Source organism: Dendrobates tinctorius, unplaced genomic scaffold (assembly GCF_039654945.1).
Source record: "Dendrobates tinctorius isolate UK_male_01 unplaced genomic scaffold, ASM3965494v1 ptg000016l, whole genome shotgun sequence".
Lineage (NCBI taxonomy): Eukaryota > Metazoa > Chordata > Amphibia > Anura > Dendrobatidae > Dendrobates > Dendrobates tinctorius.
The window spans coordinates 34,838,438-34,853,906 of NW_027361684.1; the positions used below are offsets into that span (position 1 = coordinate 34,838,438).

At 51.3% G+C, this 15,469-nt stretch overlaps 2 protein-coding genes across 6 annotated transcripts in view; one reads left to right on the forward strand and one right to left on the reverse strand.

Annotated features, from left to right (window-relative positions):
• TLCD2 (TLC domain containing 2) overlaps window positions 1–1,086 on the reverse strand; it is a 33,329-nt gene extending 32,243 nt beyond the window's left edge. Inside the window, exon 1 of the mRNA XM_073565673.1 lies at window positions 648–1,086. Coding sequence (XP_073421774.1) covers window positions 648–832 — 185 coding nt within the window. The 5' untranslated portion in view covers window positions 833–1,086. The remainder of the gene's footprint in view (window positions 1–647) is intronic.
• LOC141080444 (apoptosis-inducing factor 3-like) overlaps window positions 1,056–15,469 on the forward strand; it is a 131,235-nt gene continuing 116,821 nt past the window's right edge. For 2 of the 5 annotated variants that reach the window (XM_073565665.1, XM_073565672.1), the window contains exon 1: window positions 1,056–1,181. The gene's annotated coding sequence lies outside the window, so the exon portion shown is untranslated. Of the gene's footprint in view, window positions 1,249–15,469 lie in introns of all 5 variants that reach the window. The other 3 variants (XM_073565666.1, XM_073565671.1, XM_073565667.1) reach the window with 3 other exon arrangements.

The window sequence follows — 15,469 nt, forward strand, 5'->3', positions numbered from 1 at the left end:
CCCGGCAGTGCTCTGTACTCCAGTAGTGCTCCGTACCCCGGCAGTGGCCCGTATCCCATCAGTACCCCGTACCCCGGCAGTGCCCCGTACCCCGGCAGTGCCCCGTACCCCGGCAGTGGCCTGTATCCCATCAGTGCCCCGTACCCCGGCAGTGCCCGTACCCCGGCAGTGCCCCTTACTCCAGCAGTGCCCTGTACCCCGGCAGTGCCCCGTACCCAGGCAGTGCCCCTTACTCCAGCAGTGCCCTGTACCCCAGCAGTGCCCCGTACCCCAGCAGTGCCCCGTACCCCGGCAGTGCCCCGTACCCCACACCCTGGCAGTGCCTTGTACCCCGGCAGTGGCCTGTATCCCATCAGTGCCCCGTACCCCGGCAGTGCCCCGTGCCCCGGCAGTTCCCCGTACCCCGGCAGTGCCCCTTACCCCAGCAGTGCCCCGTACCCTGGCAGTGCCTTGTACCCCGGCAGTGGCCTGTATCCCATCAGTGCCCCGGCAGTACCCCGTACCCCGGCAGTGCCCCGTACCCCAGCAGTGCCCCGTACCCCAGCAGTGCCCCGTACCCCAGCAGTGCCCCGTACCCCGGCAGTGCCCCTTACCCCAGCAGTGCCCCGTACCCCGGCAGTGCCCCGTACCCCGGCAGTGCCCCGTACCCCAGCAGTGCCCAGCTCCCCGTCAGCAGACTGTGCACCAGTGATGTCCAGATGTTCCTCCATTTCCAGGGGTTCCTGAGCGCAGAGCTCGGTGCTGGAATCAGTGTCTGCAGCCTCCCGTTCAACAAGCGGAACCCGAGGATGGAGGCTCCGGTGACGAGAACTCCGGGGTCTGACACCGCCATGGAGCGGGGCTCAGTCCGGGCGGCGCTCGCTGGGGATGGCGGGTCCGCTCCCTCCGGGCTCCGCGGTCTCTTTTTCGATCCTTGTGTAACTTTCTTCTTGTAACAGACAACAAACCCCGCGGTCCGCGCTCCGGGATTGGCCGTCACCCCCGGTCCGCGCCCAGCTCATCCCCATGGTGACGTCCCCCTCTGGGAGCGCCCTGCATCCCCGTACACTTGTTATCCGGTCCTAGGGGAGGGGCGGGGGACAGGGAGAAAGAAAAGGAGCAGCGGCAGCTTGTGTAACCACAAGTACCAGTTATACAAGCGAGACATGTGATGCGCCTGCGCCAACTCCGCCGCGAGTGAGGTAACCAGGTGGTAGCAGCGGGACGGAGATGCCGGGAACGTTACACAAGGCGCAGTGCCGGCTCTGGGTACACTGACTGCACTGGTCACACCGCCAGCTCTGGGTACACTGACTGCACTGGTCACACCGCCAGCTCTGGGTACACTGACTGCACTGGTCACACCGCCAGCTCTGGGTACACTGACTGCACTGGTCACACCGCCGGATCTAGGTACACTGACTGCACTGGTCACACCGCCAGCTCTAGGTACACTGACTGCACTGGTCACACCGCCAGCTCTGAGTACACTGACTGCACTGGTCACACCGCCGGATCTAGGTACACTGACTGCACTGGTCACACCGCCGCCCCCGGGTACACTGACTGCACTGGTCACACTGCCAGCTCTGGGTACACTGACTGCACTGGTCACACCGCTGGCTCTAGGTACACTGACTGCACTGGTCACACCGCTGGCTCTAGGTACACTGACTGCACTGGTCACACCACCAGCTCTGGGTACACTGACTGCACTGGTCACACCTCTAGGTACACTGACTGCACTGGTCACACCGCCGGATCTAGGTACACTGACTGCACTGGTCACACCGCCGGATCTAGGTACACTGACTGCACTGGTCACACCGCCAGCTCTGGGTACACTGACTGCACTGGTCACACCGCCAGCTCTGGGTACACTGAATGCACTGGTCACACCGCCAGCTCTGGGTACACTGACTGCACTGGTCACACCGCCAGCTCTAGGTACACTGACTGCACTGGTCACACCGCCAGCTCTAGGTACACTGACTGCACTGGTCACACCGCCGGATCTAGGTACACTGACTGCACTGGTCACACCGCCGGCTCTGGGTACACTGACTGCACTGGTCACACCGCCGCCCCCGGGTACACTGACTGCACTGGTCACACTGCCAGCTCTGGGTACACTGACTGCCCTGGTCACACCACTGGCTCTAGGTACACTGACTGCACTGGTCACACCGCCAGCTCTGGGTACACTGAATGCACTGGTCACACCGCCAGCTCTGGGTACACTGAATGCACTGGTCCCACCGCCAGCTCTGGGTACAGTGACTGCACTGGTCCCACCGCCGGATCTAGGTACACTGACTGCACTGGTCACACCGCCGGCTCTGGGTACACTGACTGCACTGGTCACACCGCCGCCCCCGGGTACACTGACTGCACTGGTCACACTGCCAGCTCTGGGTACACTGACTGCACTGGTCACACCACTGGCTCTGGGTACACTGACTGCACTGGTCACACCACTGGCTCTGGGTACACTGACTGCACTGGTCACACCATTGGCTCTGGGTACACTGACTGCACTGGTCACACCGCCGGCCCCGGGTACACTGACTGCACTTGTCACACCACCGGCTCTAGGGCGGTGTGACCAGTGCAGTCAGTGTACCTAGAGGCTGACTGCACTGGTCACACCGCCGGCTCTGGGTACACTGACTGCACTGGTCACACCGCCAGCTATGGGTACACTGACTGCACTGGTCACACCGCCGGCTCTAGGTACACTGACTGCACTGGTCACACCGCCGGCTCTAGGTACACTGCACTGGTCACACCGCCGGCGCTGGGTACACTGACTGCACTGGTCACACCGCCGGCTCTAGGTACACTGACTGCACTGGTCACACCCCCGGCTCTAGGTACACTGACTGCACTGGTCACACCACCGGCTCTAGGTACACTGACTGCACTGGTCACACCGCCGGCTCTAGGTACACTGCACTGGTCACACCGCCGGCGCTGGGTACACTGACTGTACTGGTCACACCGCCGGCTCTAGGTACACTGACTGCACTCGTCACACCACCGGCTCTAGGTACACTGACTGCACTGGTCACACCGCCGGCTCTAGGTACACTGACTGCACTGGTCACACCACCGGCTCTGGGTACACTGACTGCACAGGTCACACCGCCAGCTCTGGGTACACTGACTGCACTGGTCACACCGCCAGCTCTGGGTACACTGACTGCACTGGTCACACCGCCAGCTCTGGGTACACTGACTGCACTGGTCACACCGCCAGCTCTGGGTACACTGACTGCAATGGTCACACCGCCAGCTCTGGGTACACTGACTGCAATGGTCACACCGCCAGCTCTGGGTACACTGGTCACACCGCCAGCTCTGGGTACACTGACTGCACTGGTCACACCGCCAGCTCTGGGTACACTGACTGCACTGGTCACACCACCAGCTCTGGGTACACTGACTGCACTGGTCACACCGCCGGCTCTAGGTACACTGCACTGGTCACACCGCCAGCTCTGAGTACACTGACTGCACTGGTCACACCGCCGGCTCTAGGTACACTGACTGCACTGGTCACACCGCCAGCTCTGGGTACACTGACTGCACTGGTCACACTGCCGGCCCCGAGTACACTGACTGTACTGGTCACACCGCTGGCTGTAGGTACACTGACTGTACTGGTCACACCGCTGGCTCTAGGTACACTGACTGCACTGGTCACACCGCCGGCTCTGGGTACACTGTCTGCACTGGTCACACCGCCGGCTCTGGGTACACTGACTATACTGGTCACACTGCCGGCCCTGGATACACTGACTGCACTAGTCACACTGCCGGCTCTAGGTACACTGACTGCACTGGTCACACTGCCGACCCTGGGTACACTGACTGCACTTGTCACACCGCCGGCTCTGGGTACACTGACTATACTGGTCACACTGCCGGCTCTGGGTACACTGACTGCACTAGTCATACTGCCGGCTCTGGGTACACTGACTGCACTGGTCACACTGCCGACCCTGGGTACAATGACTGCACTGGTCACACCGCCTGCTCTAGGTACACTGACTGCACTGGTCACACCGACGGCTATGAATACACTGACTGCACTGGTCACACCGCCGGCCCTGGATACACTGACTATACTGGTCACAGTGCCGGCCCTGGGTACACTGACTGCACTGGTCACACCACCTGTGCTGGATACACTGACTGCACTGATCACACTGTCGGCGCTGAGTACACTGACTACACTGGTCACACCCAGGGTTGGACTGGAGGGTCTGGGGCCCACCAGGGGAATGGACACTAGGGGCCCACCCTACAGCTATATGCAAATATCTGTCAGTCGTTATCCCCATTATGGTGGAGCATCGTCTGTAAAATACAGGCGGCTCCTGCACATCTACTGTGCGCCCCCATAACTGGGATGTATAATTATGGTAATTTATATTAATGGGCTTCTTTGGTTAAAACAAGTTATCACCTATCCATGGGCTCCATAGGATAGATGATCGCTTAGGTTTGATCATTAGAAACTGCACCGATCGGAATAATGAGAAAGTTTTATTGTTGATAGGACACTTATCCCAATTTTAAAATGGAGCCGCAGGTTAGATATCTGACTGCAGCTCCATTTGTTCTCTTTGGGGCTTCTAGAGGAAAAACAAGTGCAGCCACTGAGGGAAAGAATAGATCAGTGGTCAAGTCGGATATGCCACTCCAGTCTAATGGGGATAAAAGGTTCTACATTTTGCTGAATGCGTCCAAGTAGTCACTCCCACCAATCTATACGTTATCACTTATCCTGTGATTACTTTTTTCCACAGGAAACCCCCTGTACGTGCATCTCTGCCGTTGTGTACAAAGTATTTAATCACTAATGGAAATAAAGAATCTTCTAATTAATATCAGAGAGAACAAATGACTGCCATACACAACACAATCCCCTATACCAAGACCAATAATAACACATATAGGAAGAAGTACCAAAATACTATGACCAGACCACATAGTGACCGAATAAATCTACTTAAAAGGGACAAATACCGCCACACCATCACCAGACCACATATTACCACCACATAGTGACCGAGTAATATGACATATTAGGCTACTTTCACACTTCAGGTTTTCGGCGTCAGGCACGATCCGGCGTCGTGCCGGAACGCTGGATCCGGCAAATGTTTAGTAAAACCGGATGTGACGGATCCGGTTTTCTGCCGGATCCGTCTTGTTCTTGACAGACAAAACCGGATCCGTCTCATCCGGTTCATCCGTTTTTCTATCCGTTTTTCGACGGATTACGCCGGATCCGGTTTTTAAAATTGACCCTTGTGGCCTTCCGAACGGGATTGGCTACTGGAAAACTATATATAGAGTGTTCCTACAGCCCTTCTTTGACAGGTTGTAGAGGAGAAAGTGCAGGTTGGAGAGAAGAACAAGTTATTGGCGAAGATGGATGTTGTCATTGGAAATATTTTGAAGAATTTGGCGGATTTTATAGCGGAGGCGAATCGTTTGAGGGTGATTGTTCTGGAGATGGAGAGAGCGAGACAGCAGCGCATCAGGCATCGTAGCCGACGTTTGTGGATCCACCCCATCACAGCCAAGAGAATGACGCGTGGGGTCTATTCTACACTCTGCATGGACCTTCGACGAAACCCGGATAAATTTTTTGGATATGTTAGGATGAAAATGGAGAATTTTGATTACTTGGTGGAGCGCATTGCACACCTCATAAGAAAAGCGGACACCTATTGCCGCTTCTCTGTTTCACCCACAGAGCGTCTGATGGTGACTTTAAGGTAAGCCACATTTATTGGATGTGATCGCATCAGAGCACACTTTCACTGCAATCTTGTTGGTGGTAGTTTGTATCTCCAAGTGTTATAGGTCAGTTTTGGTATGTAATGCTGTGATTTAAAACTAATTTATTGTTTTTTAATTCCCCACAGATTTCTTGCAACTGGAGAATCCCTTCCGTCACTGCATTTCCAGTACAGACTCGGGATTTCCACCATATCTGGAATAGTGAAGTACACATGCCGTGCACTGTGGGACTCCTTAGCTGAAGAGTTTTTACCAGAGCCCACAACAGAGACGTGGATTGAAATTGCTGACAAGTTTCAACAGATATGTCAGTTTCCCAACTGCTTGGGCGCTGTGGACGGGAAACATATCCGCATTGTAAAGCCAGCTGGATCGGGATCGGAATATTTCAATTACAAGAAATATTTTTCAATTGTCCTCATGGCCATCGCTGACGCGGAATACAAATTTATTGCGGTTGATATTGGGGCCTATGGCCGCTCCAATGACTCTCAAGTTTTCAAACTGTCTGCCATGGGGCGTAAACTGTATGGAAACACCTTCCATACTCTAGCAGAGGATTGACAAGACCAAAACGCATTTTTAATTACCGCCTCACAAGAGCAAGAAGAATGGTTGAATGTACCTTTGGTATTCTGACAGCCAAATGGCGGGTCCTATTGACTGCGATCAACCTCAAGACAGAAACTGTGGACGAGGTGATCAAAGCGTGCGTGGTACTCCACAATTTTGTTATCTGCAAGGAACCCATTTCCATTGAGGACACCTCTGAAGAAACCACCTTGCAAGATTACCATGACATTACCACTAGAAGTTCTGTGACGGTTTCAGTAATGAGGGACAATTTTGCACTATACTTTGTCACCTCAAGGCAGAGTACACTGGCAGGATGACAGAGTGTGAAAGATTTGTGCCCAACCAAACTTGTGTACCTTCTGTACCAACAGTATATACCTTTGCCAACCAAAGTTGGCTATCTTGTCATGGTCTCTATTTTTAGCTTTAGGCCACAGGTGTGTACCTGGTTGTGTTTTATGCAAAGTATTTCACCTTTTAACAAAAGTTGTGTACATTGTTAGGAAATCACCAACAATAAACACAACTTTTTAGGTGAAATACTTTGCTTCAAACACAACCAGGAACACAACTGTGGCAAAAAGCTAAAATTTACCCACAGTTATATACCTAGTTTTGAATACCATTTCACCTTTTAAATACCCTGTATTTAACCTTTTTCGCCGCAGAAAGAAATGACAGACAACCAGTGTAAAATAATTTAACTTTTATTGAAAAATGTTTTTTTTAGTAAACTTTTTTAAAATTTTAATAAACTTGTTTAATAAAGCTTTGAAACTATAAAACTGAAACCATAAAACTGGTCATTTTTATTTAAATACACACATTATAAATCTGTAGTGTGTGGTGGAAATACTGCTGTAGGGGCTGCGGGACACTTCGACACTGGGAGTGTGGAGAGAGGACTGGGATCGTGGTGGGGAAGGAACAGTTAGAGGTGAAGGTGTGGAAATAACTACAGAATGGGTGGACATGTGGGAAGCAGAAGAGGTGGTGGGTGGTGGAGTGGAGGGTTGGGCAGGGACTGTAGGAGCAGATGATGTTGATGGCAAGTTGTATGGGGAAGGAGTTTGGTACGGGGCAGGTTGCTGGAAGTGGGGAGATGTCTGGTACGGGGCAGGTTGCTGGAAGTGGGGAGATGTCTGGTACGGGGCAGGTTGCTGGAAGTGGGGAGATGTCTGGTACGGGGCAGGTTGCTGGAAGTGGGGAGTTTGCAGGTACTGGGGAGTTTGCACGTGCTGGGGAGGTGGATGGTGCTGGGGAGGTGGATGGTGCTGGGGAGGTGGATGGTGCTGGGGAGGTGGATGGTGCTGGGGAGGTGGATGGTATGTAATAGGAGGGGGAGGATGGAAAGTGGCTGGAGGGGGTGTAGATGTAATAGGAGGGGGAGGATGGAAAGTGGCTGGAGGGGGTGTAGATGTAATAGGAGGGGGAGGATGGAAAGTGGCTGGAGGGGGTGCAGGTGGAGGAACTACTGTGGTGGGAGGAGGAGGTTGGGAGGTAACTTGCTGGAGAGCAGCGTGGCATGAATGCATTACATGCATCTGCTGGGCAGGAGAGAGCGTTTCCATGCGCTCCACAACAGACCTGGAAAAGGTGTGGTTTGGCGAAGATCTTGCTTCTGAATGCATGGTTTGCAGAAGTGTCTTCACCTCCAGAATGCTGGAGTTGATCTGCTGATAGCCTGCGGAGATTTGCTCTGACAAGACTTTTAGACAGTTCTGGAAAGATGCATTCAGATGCAAGAACTCTGGCGCATAAGTCTTTTCCTGACCCCTCTGCCGCTGCCGCCCAGTACCCGCAGGTGTACTAGAGGTGGCAGGGGCAGAAGGGTGGGGTAAAGGGAAAGCGATCTCCTCACCAGCAGCTTCATGTAATGTAGGCGGCCACGATGCTCCTGTGCTGGTGGATGGGACTGATGGGTCGAATGTGTGGGAAGGCTGGGAAGGTGCAGATGTACCGGGGCGGTCGAAGTCTCCCTCGGTGCCGGTCTCCTCAGGGATCGCCTCAGAAGGGTCCAATCGTGCAGGCTCCCGAGTGCTGCTCACCGTGCTGTGGAATAAAGAGAAAAAAAAACAATTAAAATACTGACATGGTATGGCCCTGGCTGAAAAAAAAAAGTTACATCTAAACATTTTTTTGTCACATGTGGTGTGTAATATTTACCTTCTGGTGAGCATTGTCTCCCGGAGGAACGACAGGGCTCGTGCGTACTTGTACTTGCTCCTGCGTCCTCCAGATCCACTCGGGGCCCGCATCTCTTTATTGAACTCCTTCTTGAAACGATCCCTCACAGACCGCCACCGCTTCACAATTCTCTCCCCTGAAACGAGAAAGGACAAAGTGGTTAGTATACAACATCAGTGTTTCCCAAACTCCAGTCCTCATGGTCCCCAGGGGTCATGTTTTCAGGATTTCCAAAGTAAATAGAAATCCTGAACACATGATCCGTGGGGACCACGAGGACTGGAGTTCGGGAAACACAGGTTTAAATCAAGCAACCGGTACTGTATATACTTACGCTCTTTAATCTGGGCCCGAGCTTCGAGGTCCTCCCAGCGGTCCACAAGGAGCGAACAGATTTCCTCCCAGAGTCGTCGGGTAACGATCAGGTCAGCGTGGCGTCGGTCAGCCATATTCCAGAGCGGCTCCCTTTCTCTGACGAGATCGATGAGGCGGTCGACATCAATCCCTCCATCCTCACCGTCAGAGTCGGGAGCACGCTGTGAAGGCTGTTAAAGAAAAAGACAAAAATAACATAATTAGCCTCCACAAAAGAAATGAAATAAAAAGTGCAAAAAAACCAAAGCAAAAATATTTATACTTACACGCTGGTGACCGCCGCGTTGCTGTCGCCGACGACCCTGGGAGGCACTGCGAGGACCTCTTGGCCGAGCACCAGATTGGGAAGACTAGAGAAGAAAACAAAAAATGTTATGTCTTTGGATGTAGGCATTTGTTTGCTGTGTGTGGTCTGCAGAACATTGTTTTCTATGTGTTGTGTGTAGTGTGATGTTGTGTTTCTGCGTTTGATGCAAAAAACTTACCAATTGTGAGCCCACTCCAAGTGTCTGTCCACCCCTTCCTTCTTCTTCTGGGAGCTCCTCTTCATCTTGTGATTCCTGTTTTGAAATAAAAGGCAATGAATACACATACAGTGGGGAAAAAAAGTATTTAGTCAGTCAGCAATAGTGCAAGTTCCACCACTTAAAAAGATGAGAGGCGTCTGTAATTTACATCATAGGTAGACCTCAACTATGGGAGACAAACTGAGAAAAAAAAATCCAGAAAATCACATTGTCTGTTTTTTTTTCATTTTATTTGCATATTATGGTGGAAAATAAGTATTTGGTCAGAAACAAGCAATCAAGATTTCTGGCTCTCACAGACCTGTAACTTCTTCTTTAAGAGTCTCCTCTTTCCTCCACTCATTACCTGTAGTAATTGCACCTGTTTAAACTTGTTATCAGTATAAAAAGACACCTGTGCACACCCTCAAACAGTCTGACTCCAAACTCCACTATGGTGAAGACCAAAGAGCTGTCAAAGGACACCAGAAACAAAATTGTAGCCCTGCACCAGGCTGGGAAGACTGAATCTGCAATAGCCAACCAGCTTGGAGTGAAGAAATCAACTGTGGGAGCAATAATTAGAAAATGGAAGACATACAAGACCACTGATAATCTCCCTCGATCTGGTGCTCCACGCAAAATCCCACCCCGTGGGGTCAGAATGATCACAAGAACGGTGAGCAAAAATCCCAGAACCACACGGGGGGACCTAGTGAATGAACTGCAGAGAGCTGGGACCAATGTAACAAGGCCTACCATAAGTAACACACTACGCCACCATGGACTCAGATCCTGCAGTGCCAGACGTGTCCCACTGCTTAAGCCTGTACATGTCTGGGCCCGTCTAAAGTTTGCTAGAGAGCATTTGGATGATCCAGAGGAGTTTTGGGAGAATGTCCTATGGTCTGATGAAACCAAACTGGAACTGTTTGGTAGAAACACAACTTGTCGTGTTTGGAGGAAAAAGAATACTGAGTTGCATCCATCAAGCACCATACCTACTGTAAAGCATGGTGGTGGAAACATCATGCTTTGGGGCTGTTTCTCTGCAAAGGGGCCAGGACGACTGATCTGGGTACATGAAAGAATGAATGGGGCCATGTATCGTGAGATTTTGAGTGCAAACCTCCTTCCATCAGCAAGGGCATTGAAGATGAAACGTGGCTGGGTCTTTCAACATGACAATGATTCAAAGCACACCGCCAGGGCAACGAAGGAGTGGCTTTGTAAGAAGCATTTCAAGGTCCTGGAGTGGCCTAGCCAGTCTCCAGATCTCAACCCTATAGAAAACCTTTGGAGGGAGTTGAAAGTCCGTGTTGCCAAGCGAAAAGCCAAAAACATCACTGCTCTAGAGGAGATCTGCATGGAGGAATGGGCCAACATACCAACAACAGTGTGTGGCAACCTTGTGAAGACTTACAGAAAACGTTTGACCTCTGTCATTGCCAACAAAGGATATATCACAAAGTATTGAGATGAAATTTTGTTTCTGACCAAATACTTATTTTCCACCATAATATGCAAATAAAATGAAAAAAAAACAGACAATGTGATTTTTCTGGATTTTTTTTTTTCTCAGTTTGTCTCCCATAGTTGAGGTCTACCTATGATGTAAATTACAGACGCCTCTCATCTTTTTAAGTGGTGGAACTTGCACTATTGCTGACTGACTAAATACTTTTTTTCCCCACTGTATATTACAGAGATGATGGATTTTGGAAATAAAAACTTACCGTCAAACGCTGACGATGCGAGGGAGGGCTCCCAGAAGATGTGCTGTCTTCCTCATGGCCAGACTCCATGGCTGTGGGTGGTGTTTCTGCTGCTGCCATTGCTGCTGCTGCTGCTGCATCTATTGGGCGGCTGTTGAATAAAGAGAAACAAAGGGCCAATGAATATCTTGATATTCCATAGCCCTAGTTTGGAGGAATGGGGGATTTGATAATTACCGTCTCTCATCTGCTGCTGGACTCCCCTCCCGTTGTTCAGCATGCTGCTCCATTTGGGGTGGTGCTGATGGTGCTGCTGCAGATGTCTGCTGCCTTCTCCTGGTTCTTGGCTTGGGTGGCATGTTGGGTGTGGCTGAGGGTCCCATTGTCTTGCTTTTATATATGTCCTGTGGGCAGAGCTACTGAGCATGCTCAGACCAAAAAAACCGGATCCGGCTGTCGCCGGATCCGGCGCATTGCGGCGCTCATAGGCTTTCATTGTATGAAAAAGCCGGACACGCCGGATCCGGCGTGTCCGGCTTTTTCGACGGATACAAAAAACGTTACAGTCACCGTTTTTTCCAGACGCCGGATCGCGTCTCATTGCCGGATCCGGCGAAAATCGGATGAAACGCATGGCCATCCGGCTCGATCCGGCTCTAATGCAAGTCAATGGGGGGGAAACCGGATCCGGCATTGCATTTCGACGGATCCGGTTTTAGTCAAAAGCGCCGGATCGCGCCTGAAGCAGAAAACCTGATGTGTGAAAGAGGCCTTACCAGCATATAGGGACCAAATAATACCACATACAAGGAGAAATACTGCCACACCGTAACCAGACCACAAATTACCATCACATAGTGACCGAATATTACAATACTGATTATCAATACAAACCACAATACTAAAAACACTATTATTACCACCAGTGACATTATATACAGTACCTCTATATATATATAGTGTGAGTGTACAGGTAATACAGTGATCACCAGTGACATTATACACAGGAGCTCTGTATATAGTGTCAGTGTACAGGTAATACAGTGATCATAGGTAACATACAAAAGAGCTCTGTATATAGTGTCAGTGTACAGATAATAGTGGTCATCAGTGACATACACAGGAGCTCTGTATATAGTGTCAGTGTACAGGTTATACAGTGATCAACAGTGACATTATACACAGGAGCTCTGTATATAGTGTCAGTGTACATGTAATACAGTGATCATAGGTAACATTATACAAAAGAGCTCTGTATATAGTATCAGTGTACAGGTAATATAGTGATCATCAGTGACATTATATACAGGATCTCTGTACACAGTATATATTGTGCGTGTACATGTAATACACTGACTCACCAGTGATGTCTAGTTGAAGCCCTTCGTCTTAGCTTTTCGTCTTCAACCAGAACAGAACGCTGTCACTTCTTCCAGCCAGGACTCGTCTCTGCAAAAAATAACACAGTCATCAATAGCTGATCACTTCCAGAGCGCATTCCCCACTTTTTCCCTGACTTTTACACTACGTCAGTTGAAGAAAAAAGCGACATAGTACCGCCCTGCACAGTATCAGGACCTCCCTTTTGTTCCCTCCATGGAAAACCATTTCCTAAAAAGTAAATTATATTACAGTAGTAATAATGTCCCTAATTGGACCCTAAAGAAATTATGTTCCCCACTTGTCACCAGAAACTAATATAGTATGTTCCTCATTCTGGCCCTCGAACAGTAATTAAGTCCCTCATCCTGGCCCCCTTTATTTATTAATCTCACCCAGCCTGGCCCCCTATATTTTGTAATATGCCCCAGCCTGGCCCCCTTTATTTTATAATATGCCCCAGCCTGGCCCCCTATGTCTCTTGTCCAGCATGGCCCCCAGATATCCATCCTGCTTTCCCAGCTATACATACTGGCCCTCATATGTCCCTTGTCCTACCTCACCATATCTCTCCTGGACCCCCATATATCCTTCCTGGTCCCTTGTCCTGGCTCCCCATATATATGCATCCTTCCCTCCCCATATATATGCTTCCTGGTCTCTTGTACTGCCCCCCATATATCCATCCTGGCCCCACATCTATGCAATCCACCCCCCCATATATCCATCCTGCTCCCCATATATATGCATCCTGGTCCTGGTCCTGCCCCTCTCTCCCATAAATCCATCTTGGCCCCCATATATATGCATCCTGGCTGTACCATATATATGCATCCTGGCCCCCTTCCCCCAGTATATGTATCCATCCTGGCCCCCTTCCCCCCGTATGTGTATCCATCCTGGCCCCCTTCCCCCCCGTACGTGTATCCATCCTGGCCCCCTTCCCCCCCGTACGTGTATCCATCCTGGCCCCCTTCCCCCCCGTACGTGTATCCATCCTGGGCCCCTTCCCCCCGTATGTGTAGCCATCCTGTGCCCCTTCCCCCCCCCCCCTTATGTGTAGCCATCCTGGGCCCCTCCCCCCTTATTTGTAGAAATCCTGGTCCCCTTCCCCCCTTATTTGTAGCCATCCTGGGCCCCCCCGTATGTGTAGCCATCCTGGGCCCCTTCCCCCCCCCCCTTATGTGTAGCCATCCTGGGCCCCTTCACCCCGTATGTGTAGCCATCCTGGGCCCCTTCCCCCCGGTATGTGTAGCCATCCTGAGCCCCTTCCCCCGTATGAGAGAGAGAAGAAAAAAAAAAATTGTTCTTTCGTGCCTGGCTCCCGGCAGCTTCCTCCCTCCTCTGCAGGTCAGCGCGCTCATACTAAAATGGCTGCCGACATAGCAGAGGCCGGTGAATATGTGCACCCGTCGCATGCGGCACATGACACTGACGTCATACGCCGGTGACGACAGGCGCACTCTTGCCAGTAGCATTCGGGATGAACGCTGCATGCGCGCGCCCCTGCACGTATGCGGCCTGCGCTTTTAAAAGGCCCGTGCCCCTGAACCCGCAGACTTTTTTTTTTCTTCCTTCTCCTCCTCTCCTTCCAACAGCCCAGGGCCTATGGGGGAATCCCCGGTACCCCGCCATGCCAGAATGATCCTGGTCACACAAGCACCATGCACGCTCATCACACAAGCACCAGGCACGCACTTTCAGCAGCTCACATGAAACAAGTGCAGTGTACACAAATATACAGTACAGAATATACACAGCGCAAACACATTCTAAACATGACAGTAAAGCCACATTATTACTTACCTCATGGATCCTGTCTCCATTCCACCAAGATGCATCCTGCACTAGAGTAGTGGGCCCTAAGTGGTAAGCTCCGCCCCCAACGCCGCTAAGCTCTGCCCCCAGGTCAATACTTATAACACTGCTTCTTACACGTTATGCCACATGTGGTCTCTGTGCAGCTGCTCTGCGCCTGGAGACTTCGCACTGCTCACATACACAGAGCAGTCTGCAGAGCCTCCCATATTGATCAGGCTGCACACAGCATGAGAAGAGGAGCTGGAGAGTGAAGTAGCCATAGCTCCGCCCTCACAGGGCGTCCTGGTGCCGGAGAAGGACGCTGTGCTGAATGCTGGAGCTGTCAGGGAATGATGAAGATGTCTCTCTCTCTCAGCAAGGGCCCACCGGGGGATTCACCAGTACCCCGCCAGGCCAGACCGACTCTGCACTTAAGAAGCATTATTATTTATAGGGGCACCAGTAGGGTAGTTACTGGGTGGCAGACGGTACTGAGGTGGCTGTCAGTCAGTGCCGCGGCGACTGAAACCGTGCCAGCGCAACCCCTATGACTGGAAGAGCGAGGCTGCTGGGAGGAATAAAGTTAATTTCCTCCCGGCAGAGGGGCTCTCAGTGCAGGCGCCGCACGGTGTCAGAACGCTATTAATAATTATACTCTGTGAGATGGACAGGTATCTGAGGGCGATTAAGCTTCCTAGACTAGGGGATGAAGACAGAGAATGGATGGATAGGCCGCTTGCAGTGGAGGAGTTGAGGGTGGCACTGGCGGACATGGCGGGAAATAGGGCCCCGAGGGCGGATGGCATTCCGGCAGAGGTGTATAAAATTTTTAATGAAGAAATAATAACCAAATTGGAGAAGGTATTTAATGAGTCGTTGGAGAGGGGAATGTTACCTACATCTATGAGAGAGGCCATTGTGGTGGTCATTCCTAAAGCTGATAAGGACCCATTGAATCCAGAGTCCTACAGACCAATTTCACTCCTTACGGCAGATGTAAAGATTCTGGCGAAGGCATTGGCCAACAGACTGACCCACGTGATTGATAAAGTAATCCACCCAGATCAATCGGGATTTATGCCCAATAAATCTACAGCAATCAATTTAAGGAGGCTATATTTAAATATGCAAATT